Source organism: Lampris incognitus, chromosome 2 (genome assembly GCF_029633865.1).
Source record: "Lampris incognitus isolate fLamInc1 chromosome 2, fLamInc1.hap2, whole genome shotgun sequence".
NCBI lineage: Eukaryota > Metazoa > Chordata > Actinopteri > Lampriformes > Lampridae > Lampris > Lampris incognitus.
In genome coordinates this window covers 28810876-28833148 of record NC_079212.1, presented here as the reverse complement: position 1 = coordinate 28833148, position 22273 = coordinate 28810876, and the positions used below count along the sequence as shown (strand labels likewise).

Sequence of the window (22273 nt, the reverse complement as noted above, 5' to 3'; positions counted from 1 at the left end):
CTTTGTATGATGAAACAGTGAGGACCAAGTCAGTGATCAGATTCAACATTTCATGCCCAAAAGCCCATAATAAAACATTCAGCAACATTTTTTTATTTGGATATTGGATATAATTTGGACTAACATTGTGTTTTTTATGTCTTTATCCATAACTGTACTGAGTTGTCTTGAGCACTGTGAGGAAACGGTCTAGTCCTCATTAATATTCATGAGCGGAACTTTGAGTGACAAGTAAAGGAAGGGTTGGCAGGTAAGGGTGGGCGGGGTTTGATATATTGATGTTTGATCTGATAGGCTGTATGTAAATGAGTATCCGATGACACCGTGAGGCTCAGTAAAAAGATCAGCGAAAGGAAACAGAAAATACGGGGAGCTTTTCTTAAAGAGACAAAAAATAGAAAAACTGAATTCGGCCTTTCACGCTTATATTTTTTCAGTAGAAAGAGACGGTACAAAATGCATGACGAGTAAATCAATAAGTGATGTTAGAAAACATTTTTGTTTCAATTTCGGTCCAACTTTAAAATAGACAATTCCCTTGTTGAAACGCCACCCACACACAACCAACCCTGCCAAAAGGTTCGAGCGGACTTACATTGTAGCCCCCGAGGTGACCTCGCACTGTGTCGGGTGGGACGGGGGTCCAACTCACCCTCAGGAGGGTGGTGTTGATCACCTCCACCGCTACATCCTGTGGTGCTGCGGTGGGGACTGGAGAACATGGGAAGCGGGGGGGTTGTTGTCAGTAATAGAGGCACACAATATTCAACATGCAGTACCAACTCACACCCAACATGATCCACAAGCACACTTCAGTTTGCAGGTAAAAAAAAAAACAGACTTCACGGCAGCAAACATGAAATAGTGTGTCTATATGTTCTGTTCTACAGATGACTAGGTATTGGTAGTGGGAAAGAGGGAAGTGGGGGAGTACAATCACAGCACTCACTATAGAGAGTATGAGCCTACAGCACAGAGTATGCTATGATCTGTCAAATCCTCCACAGCCTCTGAGATAGACATTGAAATTTGACATCCCTCTGCTCTACAAAGGTTATCTGCGTCCTGACGGTTTAAGCTGGGGTGTTTATTTCAGAGGGGATTAGGACGTCACACTACTGCACACCTACACAGGGTTCGGGCCATGGGGCGAAAGGTAAAAGGAAGGAACTTAACCTGACACATTTTCCCGCAGACAATGCCAAAAGACAACTGAAGATGAGCCGCGATGTAGCAACATGAAAAATTCACAGTAAGTCACAAGGAAAACAAAAAGCTGTGTGTCGGTTCACCTTAAGGGCACGTCTAAAAGAAATGCCAGAACAAAACTGAGGTGAATACAAAAATATCACATCAACTGGTATTGTGTATGAATACGTGACCAGATTTAGAGACTAGTTTGCTGCCCTCACCGTCTTCCCCGGAGTAGCCTGTGACAGTTTTTGGCTCTGGCCCCCAGCCGTGGCTGTTTTTGCTTTGAATCTTGATCTCGTAGGGGACAAAAGTGGGCGTATTCTTCACCAAGAACAAATGTCGTTTCATCAGGTGTTCCTTCCAGACATCCTCCACGCCCAGTCTCCTGTAGCTCACCTTGTACTCCAAGCCTGGGCCATTTTGTTCAATAGGCAATAGAGGCTACAACAGGAGAGAGTAGCAATGACTTATGGATAACTAAGTTGCATGAACTAAGTTGCGTGATGAAGTCTGATTGCTTATGACCCTTTTCCACTGCATGGTATCGGCTCGACTCAACTCAACTCTACTCACTTTTTTGGTTTTCCATTGGGCAAAAGTTAGAGATAGTACCTGATACCCGTTACTTTTTTTGGTACCACCTCTGTCGAGGTTCCAAGTGAGCTGAGCCAATAGTAAAAGGTGACATGAAAATACCACTATAAATAAATAGATAAAATGTATATTTATTTAAATATAAATAAAATCTTTAAAAAAAAAACTAGTAAACACACCCACAAATAACCAGCGGGGCTTCGCCATGAGGGGATACTATCTGCAGTGGAAAACGAAATTCCAAAAAGTAAAGCGAGTAAATTCGAATACAGTAGATTCGAGTTGAGCCAGTACCATGCAGTGGAAAAGGGGCATTAGATGGGGCTGCTGAAAATAGATAAGAAAAAAAGTAATTCTCTTACCTCCCAGCTAATGTCCATTTGATGAGGAAGATGACCCTTGATTTTAATGTTCTCTGGGTTCCTATCAGGAGCTTTGGGGAGATTTGTTTAATGATATCAACATCTTAGTGTAATTAAAAACATAATCTAGTAATAAGAATTCTTATATCTGATAGCGTCTAGCACAGAGGTACTATTTCTTCCATCGTTCTTCCATCATGGCTAAAATGCAAGAATATTGCTCTTTTTTTTCATTTGGTAATTACAATACAAGTACCCATATTTCATCACACAAGTATTCAGCTATGAGCCATTCAAGGCACAAAAGGAGCCAGAAAAAGGAAGATCGGGGCTTGCAACATTCCCTTGGCACCACGGGAAATCAAATCAACCCCCTTCCAAATACAAGTACAAAGTCCTAAGGCAAGCAGTGATTTCTCCATATGACATGTGTCTGCACATTTGGAGAGGACAGTGAAAACTCAACATGCTTTCATGACAGACAGATCACCTCTGCAGAAAGTATTAATAAGAGCCCAACCTGCAGGGGGGGTTGTGTATCTTTCCGTGGGTTCACTGGGGGGTCCGGGTCCAACAGCGTTGACAGCATACACTCTGAATTGGTAGTTAAGGTGTCCGTGGAGCATTAGCTCCACTGTTGCCTGGTTACCAGGGACTTTCTGCAGCTCCCTCCACCTGCCCGGCTCCCAGCGGCTCTCCTCATACTCCAAAATGAATTCTGTGCTCGTGGAGAATGGCCAACATAATTTATTCTGCCACATAGCTGCATCCCTACCAAACCTCCTTGTACAATGAGCCGGATGATCACATGATTTGTCACTTTCCACTGGATCAAAACTGGAGGTTTTCAAAGAGGCAATAAAGTTAAGGGGACTATCATGTAAATAAGCATGGCTTAATCCCAAAGAGATCAAAAAAGGGAAATCTGCACTCGTGAATAATAAAGTTTGATTCATTTGCTTTCCCTTCATTATGACCTGACAAAGCCTACAAGTGAAATGTTGTCATTGCTTGTTAGTTTGTCAAACTGTATATTCTCTGTGACATTTTAAACGACTAAATCAAGATAATAGGAGCAGCCGAAAGTAGCAGTAGTCGTAGATTCATTTAAGAGTGAGAGTTCCTTTTTTGCTTTTTAAATTGCCTTACTTGAAACCAAACCAAAAGAGAAGCCTATTTTTATGCACAACTCTTCACCGAGCACATGGCCCTCCTTCATTTTTGCTGATCCTATGGAGAATCTTAATGGCATTTAATGTACACTGCTCAAAAAAATAAAGGGAACACATAAGCAATGCAATGTAGCTCCAAGTCAATCACACTTTTGAGATATCAACCTGTCCAGTTAGGAAGCAACACTGATTTGTGAATCAATTTCACCTGTTGGTAAATTGTCTAATTTCCACCAGGTGGAAATTAGACAATTTGCAAGACAACCCCTATAAAAGGAATGGATTTGCAGGTGGTGGCCACAGACCATTTGCCTGTCCTCATCTTTTCTGGCCCGATCTTTGGTTAGTTTTTCCATTTTGCTAGTGCTCTCACCACTAGAGGTGGCATGAGGCGGTATCTGCAACCTACAGAAGTTGCTCAGGTAGTGCAGCTCATCCAGGATGGCACATCAATGCGTGCTGTGGCAAGAAGATTTGATGTGTCTCCCAGCACAGTGTCCAGAGCATGGAGGAGGTACCAGGAGACAGGCCAGTACACCAGGAGACGTGGAGGGGGCCACAGGAGGACAACAACCCCGCAGCAGGACCGCTATCTGGTCCTTTGTGCAAGGAGGAACAGGAGGAGCACTGCCGGAGCCCTACAAAACGACCTTCAACAGGCCACTAATGTGCAGGTTTCTGCTCAAACAGTGAGAAACAGAATGCATGAGGATGGTATGAGGACCTGACGTCCACAATTGGGGCCTGTGCTCACAGCCCAACACCGTGCAGCCCGATTGACCTTTACCAGAGAACATCTTGGTTGGCAGATTCGCCATTGGCACCCTGTGCTCTTCACAGATGAGAGCAGGTTCACACTGAACACATGTGACAGACGTGAGAGAGTCTGGAGACGCTGTGGAGAACGTTCTGCTGCCTGCAACATCCTCCAGCATGACCGGTTTGGCGGTGGGTCAGTGATGGTCTGGGGAGGCATATCCTTGGAGGGCCGCACAGACCTCTACGTGCTAGCCAGAGGTACCATGACAACCATTAGGTACCAGGATGAGATCCTCAGACCCATTGTCAGACCATATGCTGGTGCAGTGGGCCCTGGGTTACTGCTCATGCATGACAATGCTCGTCCTCATGTGGCCAGAGTGTGTCAGCAGTTCCTGTATGTCGAGGGCATTGATGCTATGGACTGGCCTGCACGTTCCCCAGACCTGAATCCAATCGAGCACCTCTGGGACATCATGTCTCGTACCATCCGCCAACGCGATGTCGCACCACAGACTGTCCAGGAGTTGACCGATGCCCTGATCCAGGTCTGGGAGGAGATCCCTCAGGAGACCATCCGTCGTCTCATCAGGCGCATGCCCAGACGTTGTAGGGAGTGCATACAGGCACGTGGAGGCCACACACACTACTGAGCCTCATTTTGAATCGTCTTGAAGAATTTCCACAGAAGTTGGATCAGCCTATGTTCTCATTTTCCACTTTGATTTTGAGTATGATTCTGAATCCAGACCTTAATGGGCTAATGATTTTGATTTCCATTGATCATTCTTAGGTTATTTTGCTCTAAACACATTCCTCTGTCTAATAAATAAAGACTTTCAGCTGAAATATTTCATTCATCGAGGTCTATATTGTGTTTTTAGGTGTTCCCTTTATTTTTTTGAGCAGTGTAGTATCTATGCCACATTTTATCAGGCCAATAAGCAAGCTCTAAATTACACAAACTAAAGAGCTAAAAGACCACATCAGCTTTGATATTTCAAGTCTAAATTACATTAATAGCTTTCAATCAAAGATAGCACATTACCCCTAATGGGCATCATAACATGGACCAAACATAACATATCAACTTTCCAGTACTTGTAACACAAAAATCCAAACTTAAATTAAATTTTATACTCTATTCTTTCAAAAAGGAGGGGTGTGCCTTGGTAACTCACTGAGTCCTGTGACCAAAAAGGGCTGAAAAGCATCAAATTTTAGAGATGAGCTCAGTAAGCTCTGCAAACGCTCTGTACAATATTTGCCCTTCCAATGAATTCCAAGCATGCGAAGGAAAACAAACACTCAAGACGGTTTTCCTTTGGTAAGAGGAATCTTCAGTGACTCATTAGCAAGTTTGGAACTGTCCCTTGTTAAAGACGCAACTTGCAACAACCATCCATCCATTATCCAAAACCGCTTGTCCTGCTCTCTAGGTCGCGCGGATGCCGGAGCCTATCCCAGCAGTCAATGGGCGGCAGATGGGGAGACACCCTGGACAGGCCTCCAGGCCATCACAGCACATACACATACACACACACACACACACACACACACACACACACAAACACACACGTCTTTGGACTTGCAACAACTTGCACCTCCTCTTCACTCTGTATACAAGCTTTAAAACATCTAACCCTGGACGGAAGATTTTAGCCAATCACGGGTCATTTCAGAGAGAGGGCGTTCCTATTGGCTGTTCTACAAACACAATGCTACGTGTGCATGATCAATTCGCGTCCGCCCTGCCCCGCCAGTTGCTTGTGGTTGTAGTAGAACCGGATACGACGCCGCCGCTCAGCCTTGCAGCCAATTTTTTTCCAGTGGTCACTCGCGGTATTGCAGCGAAAAATCCCCTGCGGCCCAAAAAGCATTTCCCCATAGACCACCATTGTAAAAGAGACGCTGGTCACAGGACACCTGCAGCTATAATCATGGCCAATTATTACTCTTTGTGTTGTATATTTTGAAGCTATGGGGTTTTGATCTTTTAAAAAAAATTCAGAAAAATCTTCTTTTTTCCCTGCATGACGTCACGGCTGTGTACGAGCACTCTACGCGCGGTCATGTTGTCTCCTTGTGTTACTATGCCTGAAACTGCTCTGCATCTGTTTTGGTATTGTACATGTAGCCGGGTGGTAAATCTGTTAAATATGTTAAATGATTTTCCACTTAAATTTAGTATAGTTTAACTGTTAATATATGTAACTGTTACACTGTCAAGCCATGTAAAATGTCATTTGATGTAGTTAAATTGTGAAGCAGATTGTGAGTGTATTTTTATAGTTTTGGTTGTCATTGCATGTTTTGACCAGTAAGTGGCAGTGTTGCGGACTTTTATTGTAACTCCGTGCAAGTTATCCAAGTGCATCTTGGGTATTCTTTCTTTTTTTCTTGTGTGGAGCACCTGAAGATTGCGGTGTGACGGTGCTCTGACTCCGCAGTAAGTAAGGGTAAATATCTTGTGAAATATACCTGTAACATTATTCCAAACAATATTGTATGTCGGTAATTTGACAAGATGGTTTGATTTAGACGCTACTGGAGTTGATGTTCGGTGATTTTGGGCGCGAGCCGTCGACCACTGTTCGCCATTGCAGGCATGACAAGGTAATGTTGGCGTGAATAAAGCCACACCATGCCATTGTATTTGGGATGTAAAGATTTTATATGCATTTTAATTCTGTTTAAAGGTAACTGACAGAGTGAGAAGTTGCGCGATCTTCAGGAAGTTCCACATGTCTTTGTTAAACCCTGTTTAACATATATAGTCCGCTGCCGTATTTTGCACCGTATGTTGTATTTTGTATTTATTATTTTCCTTTTAAAATCTTTTCTGTTAAACTTGCCACATCTGTGAACATTTATGAGCTGTTTGCTCGAAAGACACAGGAATTTATGCACTCAGTAAAACGATCTGCATTCAAAGGTTCAAACAATAAAATTAAAGCTACAAGAACCCCGGAAGTAATTGTGTCCTGTGTGGTATCTAATTCCACGGGCTACATACAGTTACTAAAAAGTTTTGGTCTGACGTCCTTTATTTTATTCAAATACACATTATTGCCGATCTTTCCTTTACCTTTGAAAATGTACTTCTTGGCTTCTTTGATTTTAAAAAGGAGAAAGCTGACAGTTTTTTTATTGCAAAGCTTGTATTTTTACTTGCCAAATTTCATATTCATAAATGAAACATTTAGAAATTCTAAACCTACTTTCACCGCATTCAAAAACGAACTTGAACATTATTTGGATACTATTAGGTCATCTACCAGTGTGAAAGGAGTGAAACTACATCTGTACTCATCTGTGGTCTCATACTAATGAGTTGGTACTTGTGGCATCTTTATAATATGCATTCCCTCCCCCTGGCAAGTGTTTTAATTGTATCTGTTTATGTATGTATCTTTGGGTATAAATGTATCTTGTAATGTTTTGTAATTGCAAAAAAAAAACGTTAGAAATATATATATATATTCAACTTGCTCGAATACGCGAATGGCGTTAAATTCTTGTATTCGCGCCGGTTGACGCGAGTTGCACGGCGCGACCCCCCCCCCCCCCCCCCCCGCGCATCTTTGCATTAACTTTATATGTAATCTCGTCGCGCGAAAAAGTTGCTTTGCGTTTGGTGGGAACACAACATAAGGGTTTGAAGAGCGATGCGGGAGTCATTTGGTGGGAGGGACCTAGCGGAGTGATACGAGGTAGCAGAGAGAGAGGGAGAGGGCGCGGCAGAAGGATTTGCATTGGACTGTTCATGTCACCTACTGCAGCTTTGAGTAATTACATTTGGAGACCTGTAACTGAAAGTCTTCTTCGTACCTGTGATAGAGCTGTTGTGATCTGTACCAGGTACCCAGGAGAGACGAACGCTCCTATTCTTTTGTTCAGACATTTCTAAATTATTTGGCGCATCAGGAACATCTGAGACACATAACACACACAGCATCATTAAAAATCTCGTAAGTGGCTGTTGATCAATTACTGTAACAATTGGAGGGGGGGGGGTTAATACGGTAATGAACACAAAAACAATATAAGTTGCATGATTCATGTCACATTTAAACTACAAGGCAGCAGAGGCCATGAAATGATCTAAATCATCCCCTACATAGTACTCTATTATAGATGTGTGTTATCCACGTACCATGAATGTACTTTATATTAGGGACGTATGTCTCTTACCCAGCACTGTCAGTAGTGCAGTGGCAGTGTCCTCATCTAGGTTAGTCCTGGCAATACATGTGTATTTTCCCTGATCACTCTGGTTCACACTCATAATCTGCAACGTGTTTTCATCCACAAGGTATCTGAAAATGGAGGCACATGGAAGCATAGTAAGATAGATCTTAAGAAGGAAATCATTTCTAAGACTCTAATTTGGCTAATAGTATTATTTACATGATCAGTTTAGCCTCCTCCCCCCTTTTTTTTCTCCCCTATTTTACTTGGCCAATTACCCCACTCTTTTGAGCCGCTGCTCCACCCCCTCTGCCGATCCAGGGAGGGCTGCAGACTACCACATGCCTCCTCCGATACATGTGGCGTTTCCAGTCGCTTCTTTTCACCTGGCAGTGAGGAGTTTCGCCAGGGAGACGTAGCGCGTGGGAGGATCACGCTATTCCCCCCCGACCAGAAGAGGCGCTAGTGCAGCAACCAGGACATTCAGCTTCCCACCTGCAGATACAGCCAATTGAGTCTGTAGGGACGGACGGCCGATCAAGTCGGAGGAAACACGGGGATTCGACCGGAGATCCCCATGCTGGTAGGCAGCGGAATAGACTGCCACGCCATCCGGACGCCTCAGTTTAGCCTCTTTGTAATAGATATCTTTATGGCTAAATTGAGGGGGGAAAGTGCTCGGACGATGGCTATCCAACAACGTGTGCATTTATCTGTCTAATGTTTCCTTCAAATCCTGCTTTTGAATCCTCAAATATAGTGTCTCTCTTCAAAGCCCAGGGTATTTTTTTTCCTTACTGACTCCTCAGAAGCCCCCCTAGCAAAGATTTGGCTTTTGGGGCTTTCTATGGCTTCACTTGTTAGTTTTTATTTTATTCTAACCTTTATTTATATAAGGTAGGTTGACTCAGTATACAAGATGGTTGTGAGACCGGTTTTGTTATATGATTTGGAGACAGTGGCACCGACGAAAAGACAGGAGACGGGGCTGGAGTTGGCAGAGTTGAAGATGCTAAGATTTTCATTGGGAGTGACGAAGAAGGGCCATATATATATTAGAGGGACAGCTCAGGTTGGACGGTTTGGAGACAAAGCAAGAGAGGCAAGATTGAGATGGCTTGGACATGAGTGGGGGAGAGACGGTGGATATATTGAGAGAAGGGTGCTGAATATGGAGCTGCCAGGGAAGAGGAAAAGAGGAAGGCGAAAGAAGAGGTTTATGGATGTGATAAGAGAGGACGTGCAGGTGGCTGATGTAACAGAGGAGGATGCAGAGGACAGGAAGAGATGGAAACGGATGATCCACTGTGGTGACCCCTAACGAGAGCAGCCGAAAGTAGTAGTAGTAGTTGTAGGTTGACTCAGCATGCATGCACTTTAACAGAAATGACCTGTTTCACATTCATAGTTACACCACACACGCCATAGCAGACAAGCTTATATGAAATGGACAGTGCAATGTCAACTGAAAACTAAAACAGTATTAGCTTGCCAGGGATCATGACAAGCTGAACTTTTGTCTAAACAAACATGAACGGCTACTTACGCAATTCGAACCAGAGCAGCCTACCTAGAGTGTCCTGTGAAGACCGGGGGGAACTCCTCCCCGTCCCTCCTCCATACTAACTCAAAACTGGTCCCTAAGGTCTTGTCGTACTCTGCCTGGCACATCAGCTGGGCTGTGGTCCCACTGATTACTCGCAGGTTCTGGGGTGGATCTACTATTCTGGTGGCATCTGAGAAGCAACAAAGGGACAAGATTGTTGAGTGTAAGCTGATTAGAACTGATGAAGCACATTTCCTGTATGGTTTGAGTTAGATGTGCATGATTGAATTTGAGTGAAATATCTGCTAATTAAAGCTGCTATAAGGAGTTTTTCCACTGATTCTTGATTTAATTTTGATGCCTCTGTGTGATTGATGTAAGCAAATGAGACCACCAGAGAGAAGATTAGATCTACTACTACAAGAGAGAGAGATGAGATATTCCTACAAAATGATTTCAAATTCTTGTCTCTGGGCCAGATTCCCCACAAAATCAGACAAAACCATTTAAGGCACACAGACAGGTCACATAGCCGCAATTAGAGATACATAACCTCATCGGTGTATATCTTGCAAACACCAGTTTCCTCGTCTCTCAATTTTCTTCAACATCTCTGTTTTCTCTTCGAAACAAATGAACGTGCTACCAGAGGGCAAATGTGAACAAGAGGCGATGCTTAAGCAAAATGAAGTCGACCCTGCGTGAAACACTACTGCACTTGTCCACAGCATTGCACAAAGTCAATAAAATTCCCACACTCCTTGCAGCATCTTTAAGGGATTATGCCCTGAGAAGAAGTTTTTCCATGATGAGTGAAATGAGTCATAAAAAAGGATATTTTCCAATGCTGCTTAATTACCAAGTTAATTTGCATGAATGATATACGATTGTGAAATGTGGTTGTATCAATTGTTCTTTATTAAGTTTGCGTTTCTCAAATCATATATTAATAGGGGAAAAATTAGTTTTGGCTAGAGCACTTCTCAAAGCAGAGTTTTGCAACAAACCTTGTGAAATTGCCCGATGTCATAAATATAAGACATGAATTATGAGTTTTCTGCTTGCACAAGTGTTCTGCAAAACCACCCAAGGCTTTGGCCATAAAAATGTAATCACACTTTTATTAAGCCTGATACTGATTAATGACATAATTTTTAATCACCGACGCTAACCGCACAGAAGGAATGCACTTGTCTTTTTGTACCTACCTTTCACATCCAGGAAAGCGGTGATGGCTGACTTTCCCTCTGTGTTCATGGCAGTACACACATACTTCCCGCTGTCCTTTTCCTCTGCACTGATGATTTGCAACGATCCGTTCTGGTGATTCAAGAAGCGTCGCCCCTCAAGGGGTTCTGGGGTGTCATCCTTGGTCCTGAGAAGAAGAGTTTTTTTAATGCACCTTTGTAGAGCACGTGTATGCTTTACAGGCTGCAGAGGCATTTGAAGGTTGTGCAAACATGTAAATAATGTAAGCTTGCTTGGGTCAACCCAAAACCAGTAAATTCCAATTTTTGCAGTAGATTACCCAAAGGTTGGCCAGCTTTGAATTTTGCAATGTTCACAGTATTTGGGCGAAAGGGCAGGTTGAATTTGTGTGAGGAAAGAATACCTTTATTCTGGTTAAATTAAGACTGTCTCAGTCTCGTTTCAATTTATTCGTCATTCAACATATTCAAGTCAAGTCTAGTCAAATGTATTTATATGGCCCTAAATCCCAGTTATGTCCAAAATGGCATTACAATCCCACTACATTCTCATTCTTACAACAGGTAAATAGGACAGATGGTAGTGTACTGCACCAACTATACTTAAAACTCAGTTCGGTTGGGGAAAAACTCCACAGAAAAACACACCTATTTCAGTAGGTGCTGAGTGGGCAGACTTATTGAATATCTTGCTATGATAAAATAAAAAGGTTCATTCACCCAGTTTATGAGCAAATAATCCATCATGAGTGATATCAGTAAGTACCAGGGCTGCAACGGTAATGTGCTCCAGCAGCACAACATCTAGTAGATTCAGCACCACCATCAAACTCCTCTGAGGAGCTTTAATAGCTGAAATTGTCTGGTATCCTTGTGGTCTTTTGTGGAAAACTGAAACTAAACTGCAGTGATAGTATATGGGATTAAACAAGCCAAATTTTAAGGAAAAAAGAAAGAATATCATGTCTTCATAAAAGCGGTTTGGGGTTCACGGCTTGACTAGCTGGGGCAGTTCGTTTGTATGTACTGTAATGCATTCTGTGTATTACTGCACGGACATTTATTTTTTAGTGCAGCATACAACAGGATCAACTCAAACTGCATAGAACCTAAATGATGGGTAGACACATATGTATGTAGGTGTGGTGAAAGATTAAAATGTGGGTATTCATCATATGCAGGAGAGGTGAAAGGAAGCCAGACAATGCGAGGGTGTGGAGTCATGCCGTCCTTGTGCCAGTGTCCTGCTCTCTTATGTCAGTATTTATACATCTATCAATGTGTGCAATCTGTGCAAAGATGTCACAGACTTCAGAGTCCTGGCCTGATGCATTAGCTCTTCTGTGTTGTCTCATTCTCTTGGCCAGCGTCTGTTTGGTTTCCCCAATGTACAAGTCACGGCAATCCTCCTGGCACTTAACAGTGTACACTACATTGCTTGTGCCGGGGGACCTGATCCTTGGGTCTACACCCACCTACAGGCCAGTGGCCACTCTTTCAAGGATGAGGACACGCACATCCTTGATAGGGAGGAAAGCTGGTTTGAACGGGGAGTCAAAGAGGCCATCTATTTTGTGAAGAGTGAACGACCATCCCTTAACAAAGGTGTGTGTGTGGGGGGGGGGCTAAGAGTACATCTGTCAGCATCTTACAGTGCTGTGATTGCAAATATTCCCAAATCCTCTGTGAATAGTACACATGGCCATTGAAACTCTAGTTAATGGCCTCGGCAATTTGCATATGAAACTGATTGCCATTTTCGGTTATGCCACTGTATTTTTTATAAGGGTGGGGATACCTGCAGTTTAGATTGAAGATGTCACTTCGATGAACGATGAAACGTTTCTGTCAGTAAATGTTGTATCCAGATGAACAGATTTAACTTTCTGTATTTGTATTCATTTACATTTGTATTAAGTAATGTACTCAGACCAATTACCTAGTGACTAACTAATCTACTGCCCATACAGAGGGTTTTCTTTTTCAAGGCTTTTTGCCAAGGACTGAATTGTATCTATTATTAAGCAGCTCTATCTGAACAATGAGAACACCTGTACACAATGAACCACTGCCTATTTATGAGTGCATTTCAGCAGGCAGCGTGTTCAGATCCTTTGGGATGGCTGACGCTTAAAATCTGTTGTGAAAGACTGCAGACTGCCCCTGAAAAGGGAAATTTGGTGGCTGGGCTCTGAGAACTGTATTTTGATGCGAAGCACCTCATGAACCTGTCTTTTAACTCGCTCACTCACAGAGTGACATGAGTCTCACTTTTAGCTGCACCATGGTGTAGCTTCAGGATGGGGGTGGGTGGGAGGGGGACACCAAAAACATGTGCTGTTACAAGACATTAAAGATTTTGCGTTTTTGGATTATTATTATAATCCTCATTGGTAAGAAAAGGTGTTTATTGCCCGTGCAATTCTATTTGAGGTAGTATTTCATCGTATTCAGGGTTGCCGAGGCTTCCAGGCTCTGTCTCACACTCTCATGACACCAAGACGAATCTCACACCTAAACACTGTGACAGCAACAGAGATGAACAGGCGAACGTAAAAGTCTTTCTGGCAGAGTAACGGTTAAACCAAGCGAGCGACTTCGACTCCAGAAGACAGCTGGGTATTCCAAAACTGGGTCTTTAATGTGGGCGTTTCCATGGAGATGCATCTTCGATTACCGTCTGATTGGTGCACGATGCTTATCTCCGGGTTGAATAAATGCTCTGTTAACAGCCAGCTAGCTTACGTTAGCTGTCTAACGTTAAGTGCACGGCAGAGAGAAGAATGAAAGCAACGAATGAAAAGGCACCCGTGTGTGTGTGTGTGCGTGTGTGTGTTTGCACGTGTGCAAATTCTCACTCCAGCCAAAGTTGGCAACTCTGAGTATTTCACAGAAACACCATCAAGAGAGATACAAGTCACTTTTAATGTGCTTATACAAATCAAGCTTAAGTATTTCTGATGTGTCAGATCGCTTTTGCGGGTTGTTGGTTTGCTAAAAACATGATTCAGATGATCAAAGAAGGTTGAATCAGTTCATCTGTATACGTTTATTGACCGATACGCTTCATCACTCAATTAAGTCATCTAAACGTATCTCTCAAGAAACGTTGTATCCAGATGAACTGATTCAACCTTCTTTGATTTTCTTACCTGGGTTATTGAGCATGCATCAAGACATGAGTCAGATGAGCGGACTTGTTGAACTATTGCAATTGCATCGATTTTACAACAGCAATGTTTAGCATCCAATCAGGATACTGTGTAAATAGTATGTTAGCTACTCAATTGTAAAGGCCAATTACAAAGCAATACTCCAACTGCAAACTTAAGACAATGAACTCTTTTAATTTGTGTGTACAAATATGAGACAATAGGCAGCGAGTGCGGAGAAAAGCTCTCAAAATCCAAAACTAAAAAATCGCACGCAATTATGCTATGTATGAGTTGTTTCTTCACATCTATGACACTGTGTCTGTGTTTGTAATGACCATTATAATTTGGAGTGTGTCTTTCAACTAAGAGCCTACATCTTGTTCCAGGATTATTAAAGTATAACCTTCTTCTTAAATCTTTTTGTTTCTCAATCCTTACCAAGAGATGGTAGGTGGTGGAGAGCTGAACGCGATGCAGTTCATGATGATGTCCCTTCCCTGCACCACGACGTACTCCTGGTAATCTCTGGTCAGCATTTGAGGAGCGATTCCTACGGCCACAGAGGAGAGAGGAATCAGTGAGATGTCACGTCACTTCACATATCTAAACAAAAAACTAGGTGCAGGATCTTATTCAAGCGCATCAAAAAAATCAAGTAAGTAAAGCGACAACATCACAGCTGACTTCTGAACTCATAACTGGAGTAAGGTACCCTTTATTTAAAGAATACTTATCAAAGCAGAGTTGCAAGGTGCTTTGCAAGGTAAAAGTAAGGTATTAATGAAAATATGAACAATAAAATGGGAGAAAATGCAAAAAAAACAACAAAAGATGCATCATAAAAATTAACAGGAATGGTTATCAGTTGCTTTAAAAAAGGGTCAAGTTTTGAAAACTAAATTAATTATCATACATTATACAGTAAACAGTGTTTGCTGGAAGTTGGTCCAAGAACATCTGCTGAACATAAAATGCAAACGAGCTGTAAATGACGTGGACGATAATGAATGTAAAAGGAATGGCTTGAGGCTCTTCAGTGAAACTGTGAAACCTTCTTGTACATGAAAGGGCCCCCTAGTCTCTTTTGCCTCTTGCATATGCACAAAGTTCATGCATGTGTGTGTGTTATGTGTGTGTTTGTGTGTGTGCTTATGTGTTTCTGTGTACATATGTACACTCTCTCTACAGGGAACATATGTGCATATGTTCCCTGTAGAGAGCTGTTTAAATATAATTTAATACATGTAGGCAAGAACCTAAGATACATATATAGACAGATCTGTTTGTATGCAAACACACAGACACCCACAGTATTGCACGCATTTTCACACACATACACACCACTGCCTAAATTGCCTCTGTATGCCTACTTTTAAAGTTCAAAGACCACAATATAGTCCAGAGACTATCTCCTGGTGGGTTAGATAGGGCTCATGTTTACACTGCTGAGGCACTCACTCATGACCATGATGTTAGCGTTGGCCAGAAGTATGCCATGTTTGTTGGAGGCTTCACACTGGTAGACAGCACTGTCCTCCGCCCTGGCACTGTGCAACACTAAAGTGTCATCCAACACACGCCTGTGGCTCAGAGGGTCATCTGAAAGAAACACCAAAAATCAGGTGTTATCATCACCATCATGTCACCCTATGTCACATGAGAAACCATATATTTGGATAACCAGTTGCTTTCTTTCCTGGAAAAATCTTTAAAATGCAAAAATAATCACAATTAGCCATTAATTTTACCCAGCCATTTTTGCAATAAAGGGTAATCAAAACTTTTTTTTTGTTTTTGCATTTTGTATGTTATTGCAATCTTATTTGTATAAAAGGGTGTTAGCGTCATGTCTGAGTATAAACTAATAGTGTTTTAAACCTATCATAGATTTATAGTAATGCCTTACTTTTTAAGAGTCAAGCCTGTCTCAGTGAGCTTTGAACGCAATCAAAAAAAGGTAAAAATGACTAACCGTCTCGACAAGAGTCCTTTTTTATATATAAAATGTATGTTTTATTTGATAAGCACAAGCATTAAAGGTACACAGAAAAGAAGACATAAAGAGAAGGGGAAGACATCTTATAAAGACCACCTGTGCACAGTCATTAATCTGGTTAATTGCACCTGGGCTGTAGGTCTTCACTATATGCACAGACCCTTTTGACTCAAACAGAGCAGACTTTGGGGGAGCAGAGATGTAATAAAGTGACTCATACACTTAATTATATCCGTGCAATATGTGTATACATTGCGTACACACGTTTTTGGGCAAAAACACGAATTAGTTGTTTTCATTTGCAAACTCGTATATGTGTTGCAGACACTGTGGGTGATTATTTGAAGTGTTCTCAAAGCTGCTGAACTAACCTGAAACTGTGCTGCCGGGGCCTCGCAAAGACATCGCATAAATCTAACCAATCAGTAATCACAAAATTATATCTCAAACTCAACTCAAACTTTTTTTAAATTTTTATTATTAACCTGAAAGGTCATTGCCAAACTGAGGCCCTGGTTTAAGCACTGGAAAGCCTGTGCATCAAAACACAGTGGCTGAGCCATGTGGGAGCTTTGCCCCATCAGATAATATTAGTTACAACCAGTGATATGGGAAGGTTAATGGTTTTACTCACCTTCTAAAACTTGACCATTTTTCATCCATATGATATCTGGCTGTGGTTTTCCATCAACTGAGCACTTGATGTAGACATCAGATCCAATCACAGCCAGCTGGCTTTGAGGAGGGCCCATCAGCCAGTTTGGAGGCTCTGAGACACAGATACAAGAAATTTGTTGGTGTGATTGATGTGTGAAGGGATTTTTTTCTTCTTTTTTTGATACGGAAATCATAAAGACGTTTGTATACAGCAAAAGAGAGAAGACCAATTGCATGTACAGCTACAAGTATCATTCACAAAATCATAGAGTTGGCGTGCCGTACCTTCCACTATTACATCAAAGTAGTGAACAGCCTCTCCGGCAGGGTTCTTGGCTTTGCACATGTATTTCCCCTCATCCTTCTCTTTTACATCAGATATAGTCAACAGCTTCCCGTAGTTCATGATATTTGTTCGCCCAGGTAACTTCTCTCCCAGTTTAATCCATTCTACCTTGGGAGTGGGACTGTGTAAGATAAAAATCAAGAGCCATAATTCATGACATAGTCATCTGACACTCATTAGATGTTGATATTTAATAAAGATAAAATGACAGCCGTCATTACACTCGAGAAGTACATACAATCCCTCTGCTATACACTCCAGCTCCAACTCTTGACCCTTCAAAAGCAGTACTTCTGTCTGAACACCAGAGGGTAGCAGCAGGCTGGGTTTTCTCAGGGCGGGGCCGGTTGCTGTGATGGGCAAAATGTTCAGGCTTAATCAAACCAATACTATATCTGGTCAATGCACTTATTTCATTTGCCTACTGTGGCAGTTTTTTAACTTGCACTGGTGTCTATTAATTATATATAATATGGTACTGGGCTCAGATTTGCCTTGAGGGCTCTGACTAAGTAGGAACATCACTTACTGGTAGTGCTGTTGTCATCCAGTTCACTATCAGGTTTCACTGAAAAGCAAACAAAATAACGTGAGAACGATACTGATCACAGGAGAGGTTGTGTAGGCATTAAGGCCCCCATTCACTGTCATAACAGATTGTACTTGAACATGAAACAAGACTGAGCAAGTCCTGTGTCGTGGTATGCAGTAGCTTGGAAGAAATTTTTAAACTTGCCATTGACAGGCGACTGTACAGTCATTTTCTCTCACACACTTTTTTTACACTTGGAGGGGAGGTTAAAAATTACTAGTCGAAAGGCAAGTTTGATAACATGTCACACTGATTACACTTTCAAATAGCCGTCATTTCGTACTTGGTCTGCTTATGATAATGTTTATGCAAACTGTTCTTCATGAGATGATTACAACCTAATATTTTGATGAAAGCCACCCTGAGTGTGCTGTGAACCTACGGGTCTTGACCACTACAGGCATGGCAGTTTTCTGGACAATGGTGCGTATTTCAGGGAAGGAGGCCAAGCAGCAGTAGTCATCACGACTGTCCTTCACCATAGCGTTGGAGAAGTAAAGGTTGCCATCTTTGCCAACAGAAACCCTCTCATCCTGCTCGATGCGCTTGAGAGCTAGGGGGGAACGCAAATAGTACTGTTCAGTACATATCAAAACAGTTTCTTTCTGCAGGCTGTCATTCAAATGAACGCTTAACATTGTCAAATAAATCCAACCATTTTGTATGTACTGTACTCAACATTGTACGTATACTGGTACGCCCTGTCATGTCCATCTAACTCAGGCATGTATGTAAGTAACCTGCTAACATCTATTTCAGCATCTCTGATATATTCTCTGCACCATTGCACTTTATCACCTCTTATTTCACCTGCATAAGTCAATCCTTGTGTATATAGCTGAAGATTGTTGTGTTATGTTATTGTTCTATGTTAAGTACACTGAAAGAGCCATGAAACTGGAGTCCAATTCCATGTAGTGCAAACTTACATGGCCAATAAACAGTATTCTGATTCTGATATCGTTTCGGCATCAACATTGCAAAGTATGCACATGCAGTAGTTATATTGTATGTGCATATTGTAGTGTAAGGTAAATATTGAGTCCATCAGTCACGTTACACGAAATTTTTTTACTGCTTGATATGACATGAAAACCAGCAAGGCCATTTAAAACAGGTCTTCAGTTCTAATTATTTTATTTATTTGAGAAAATACTCTGGAAACTGGCATATAGCTGCTGTTCATCTCTTTTTCCAATTTTGGTCATTTAAGAGAAGTCTGTAATTTGAGAGGTTTGTATTTTTGCAATAAAATGCTCAATCTGTTTTGTCTTGTTAATTTGCTTGAGTGATATTGCAGCTTTAAATGTAACGTGAGGACGGAGATGTTGAGTCTCCAGTAATCTCCCGAATCCCCCCTCGACACCACCCTTCTTTCACCCATTCCCGGACAAGCCCCCTTCTGTATGGGTAAGCAAAGTGAATGATGGATATTGTGGTGATCGTGGACTAGCCTGGATTTACGGGTGACTATTAGCTGACTACAATGGTGCCATACGGAGTCAGCTGGGGTATTGAACAAATGTCTCATTTCCCTCTGTAAAATCTCTTCCCATTCTTTCCATATTGAGCTACGTAAATTAAAAACTGCGTATATCTGGCAAAATCATGTAACTCCTGTTTTCCTTTAATATCCCAAAACATATCGTAAAAAAAATTACAATGTCAATTTCTTTCCACTGTTGTTCAGCCCTAGCATCAATGACATTAACTGGCTTTTCCAAAAAACATTGGGAACACCACCCTCCTGGTACTCTCATTTAACAAAATCAAACACCCAAAGGCACCATATATAAGCATTGTAATAACTGTTTCATCCCACCCTCATTGATTGAACCCCAGGTCACATGTTGAACCGGTGCATTTCAGAAATGCCTCCTTTAAGACAGATGTTAATGGGAATGCCCTGCAGAGTTTCCCTTCAGAGACCTCTCACCACAGGAGTACTATGGAAACATATTCGGTTGGATAGAGCCATTTTGAGTTGTGTAGACATTAATGTAAGTCTCGGGTCACTGAAGCACTGTGTCATCCCTTGGTCAACCCCTTCGTAGGATGCTATATCCGTATGACATCCTATTTTTAGTCGAGTTCTGTGGCTTGCTGGTTGTATTCAGTGTGTTCAAGGCAAAACCTCCAGCTGTGTTGGAGGTGGGCATTGACGTATTTGGTAATGACGTGGTGAAACATACACTACCGTTCAAAAGTTTGGGATCACCCAAACAATTTCGTGTTTTCCATGAAAAGTCACACTTATTCACCACCATATGTTGTGAAATGAATAGAAAATAGAGTCAAGACATTGACAAGGTTAGAAATAATGATTTGTATTTGAAATAAGATTTTTTTTACATCAAACTTTGCTTTCGTCAAAGAATCCTCCATTTGCAGCAATTACAGCATTGCAGACCTTTGGCATTCTAGCTGTTAATTTGTTGAGGTAATCTGGAGAAATTGCACCCCACGCTTCCAGAAGCAGCTCCCACAAGTTGGATTGGTTGGATGGGCACTTCTTTGAGCAGATTGAGTTTCTGGAGCATCACATTTGTGGGGTCAATTAAACGCTCAAAATGGCCAGAAAAAGAGAACTTTCATCTGAAACTCGACAGTCTATTCTTGTTCTTAGAAATGAAGGCTATTCCATGCGAGAAATTGCTAAGAAATTGAAGATTTCCTACACCGGTGTGTACTACTCCCTTCAGAGCACAGCACAAACAGGCTCTAACAGGTACTATTTAATGAAGATGCCAGTTGGGGACCTGTGAGGCGTCTGTTTCTCAAACTAGACTCTAATGTACTTATCTTCTTGCTCAGTTGTGCAACGCGGCCTCCCACTTCTTTTTCTACTCTGGTTAGAGCCTGTTTGTGCTGTCCTCTGAAGGGAGTAGTACACACCGGTGTAGGAAATCTTCAATTTCTTAGCAATTTCTCGCATGGAATAGCCTTCATTTCTAAGAACAAGAATAGACTGTCGAGTTTCAGATGAAAGTTCTCTTTTTCTGGCCATTTTGAGCGTTTAATTGACCCCACAAATGTGATGCTCCAGAAACTCAATCTGCTCAAAGAAGTGCCCATCCAACCAATCCAACTTGTGGGAGCTGCTTCTGGAAGCGTGGGGTGCAATTTCTCCAGATTACCTCAACAAATTAACAGCTAGAATGCCAAAGGTCTGCTATGCTGTAATTGCTGCAAATGGAGGATTCTTTGACGAAAGCAAAGTTTGATGTAAAAAAAATCTTATTTCAAATACAAATCATTATTTCTAACCTTGTCAATGTCTTGACTCTATTTTCTATTCATTTCACAACATATGGTGGTGAATAAGTGTGACTTTTCATGGAAAACACAAAATTGTTTGGTTGATCCCAAACTTTTGAACGGTAGTGTATCTATCCCAACAAATAATGGAGGTTTGAGTCAATTTAATTTTTTTATCAATAAAAGAAATTTTACCCATCTCATGTTATCTAATTTTCTTGAATCAAATGTTATTTTTTGGTACTAGCACATGGATCTGCAGTTTTAATCTGATTGTTGACATTTGTTTCTTGAAAGTTCCAGGAAAAAAGTGAAACTATTTTGAAATTTTTTTTTAAACTTTTTATGAAAATATTTAAAGCTGAAGACTGAAGATGGAAACACAGTCAGTGATATTCAACGTAAAATATTTCTTCAGCTTGCACAAAGTGGCGTGCAGATAGATGGCTATGTCTGAGTTAAGAGCATGCAACTTTTCACACAAGCTAATTGCCTGTTATGCAAATGAGGAGGGTGGTATAACATTTACTGGCTCTAAATAGGATGCTGACGACATAGAAGCAAATATAACCATGAAAATAGAAACAGCAAAAGTTTTATAGAGAAATTAATTCGCCCAGCTTTTAATCGGGGGGAAAATTGGAGGTAATGTGACTTGAGCTGCAGAAAATCTGCTTGGCATATTTTTAATGATGTTGTGTATCTTAATGATGTTATACGCCATTATTTTCAGGATGACTGATGATGAACACAGCATACTCTTTTAATTTTTCCTCTGCATGACAAGCACACAGTTTGTCCCCAGAAATCTGCAATACATACCTAAAAATGCCCCAGACGCCATGAAGAAAAACATGGGCCCATTTGAAAGCTTAGACATGTACATTTTATCCCTGTTCCTGCTCTCCAGACACTTCTCCACCAGCGCGGGTATCTAGAAACACTTTGCCTCCGATTGGTCTTGAAACTCAGGGCTACAGCACCCCTGGGGCCAGACAGAAGGCTCCCCATTGAGACAGCACTTCAGACAGACTAAAGATGATCATTTGTCCAGTAAAACCACATCCCTTGGTAGTGGAGGAGAAATATAGATTTCGAAATGTGAGATAAACCTGAAGCAACCCCAGCGACCAGTGATGTGCGGTCAGGGAAGGCAGTGCCCCACCAAAGCTAAAAAGAAATGTTGAGATTATATGATAGTTGTATTTATTGATCATTTCTCCGTAGTCATAATTCATAATTT

At 41.6% G+C, this 22273-nt stretch overlaps 1 protein-coding gene across 1 annotated transcript in view; it reads right to left on the bottom strand.

The window, feature by feature from the left end:
• LOC130134313 (neural cell adhesion molecule L1-like protein) overlaps positions 1-22273 on the bottom strand; it is an 86426-nt gene that overhangs the window by 21876 nt on the left and 42277 nt on the right. The window contains exons 6-19 of the mRNA XM_056302233.1: positions 18151-18325; positions 17419-17553; positions 17120-17301; positions 16812-16946; positions 15640-15780; positions 14620-14731; positions 11027-11193; positions 9843-10008; positions 8276-8400; positions 7913-8014; positions 2671-2868; positions 2151-2221; positions 1413-1635; positions 596-711 (exon numbers count right to left, since the gene is read on the bottom strand). Coding sequence (XP_056158208.1) covers positions 596-711; positions 1413-1635; positions 2151-2221; positions 2671-2868; positions 7913-8014; positions 8276-8400; positions 9843-10008; positions 11027-11193; positions 14620-14731; positions 15640-15780; positions 16812-16946; positions 17120-17301; positions 17419-17553; positions 18151-18325 — 2048 coding nt within the window. The remainder of the gene's footprint in view (positions 1-595; positions 712-1412; positions 1636-2150; positions 2222-2670; positions 2869-7912; positions 8015-8275; positions 8401-9842; positions 10009-11026; positions 11194-14619; positions 14732-15639; positions 15781-16811; positions 16947-17119; positions 17302-17418; positions 17554-18150; positions 18326-22273) is intronic.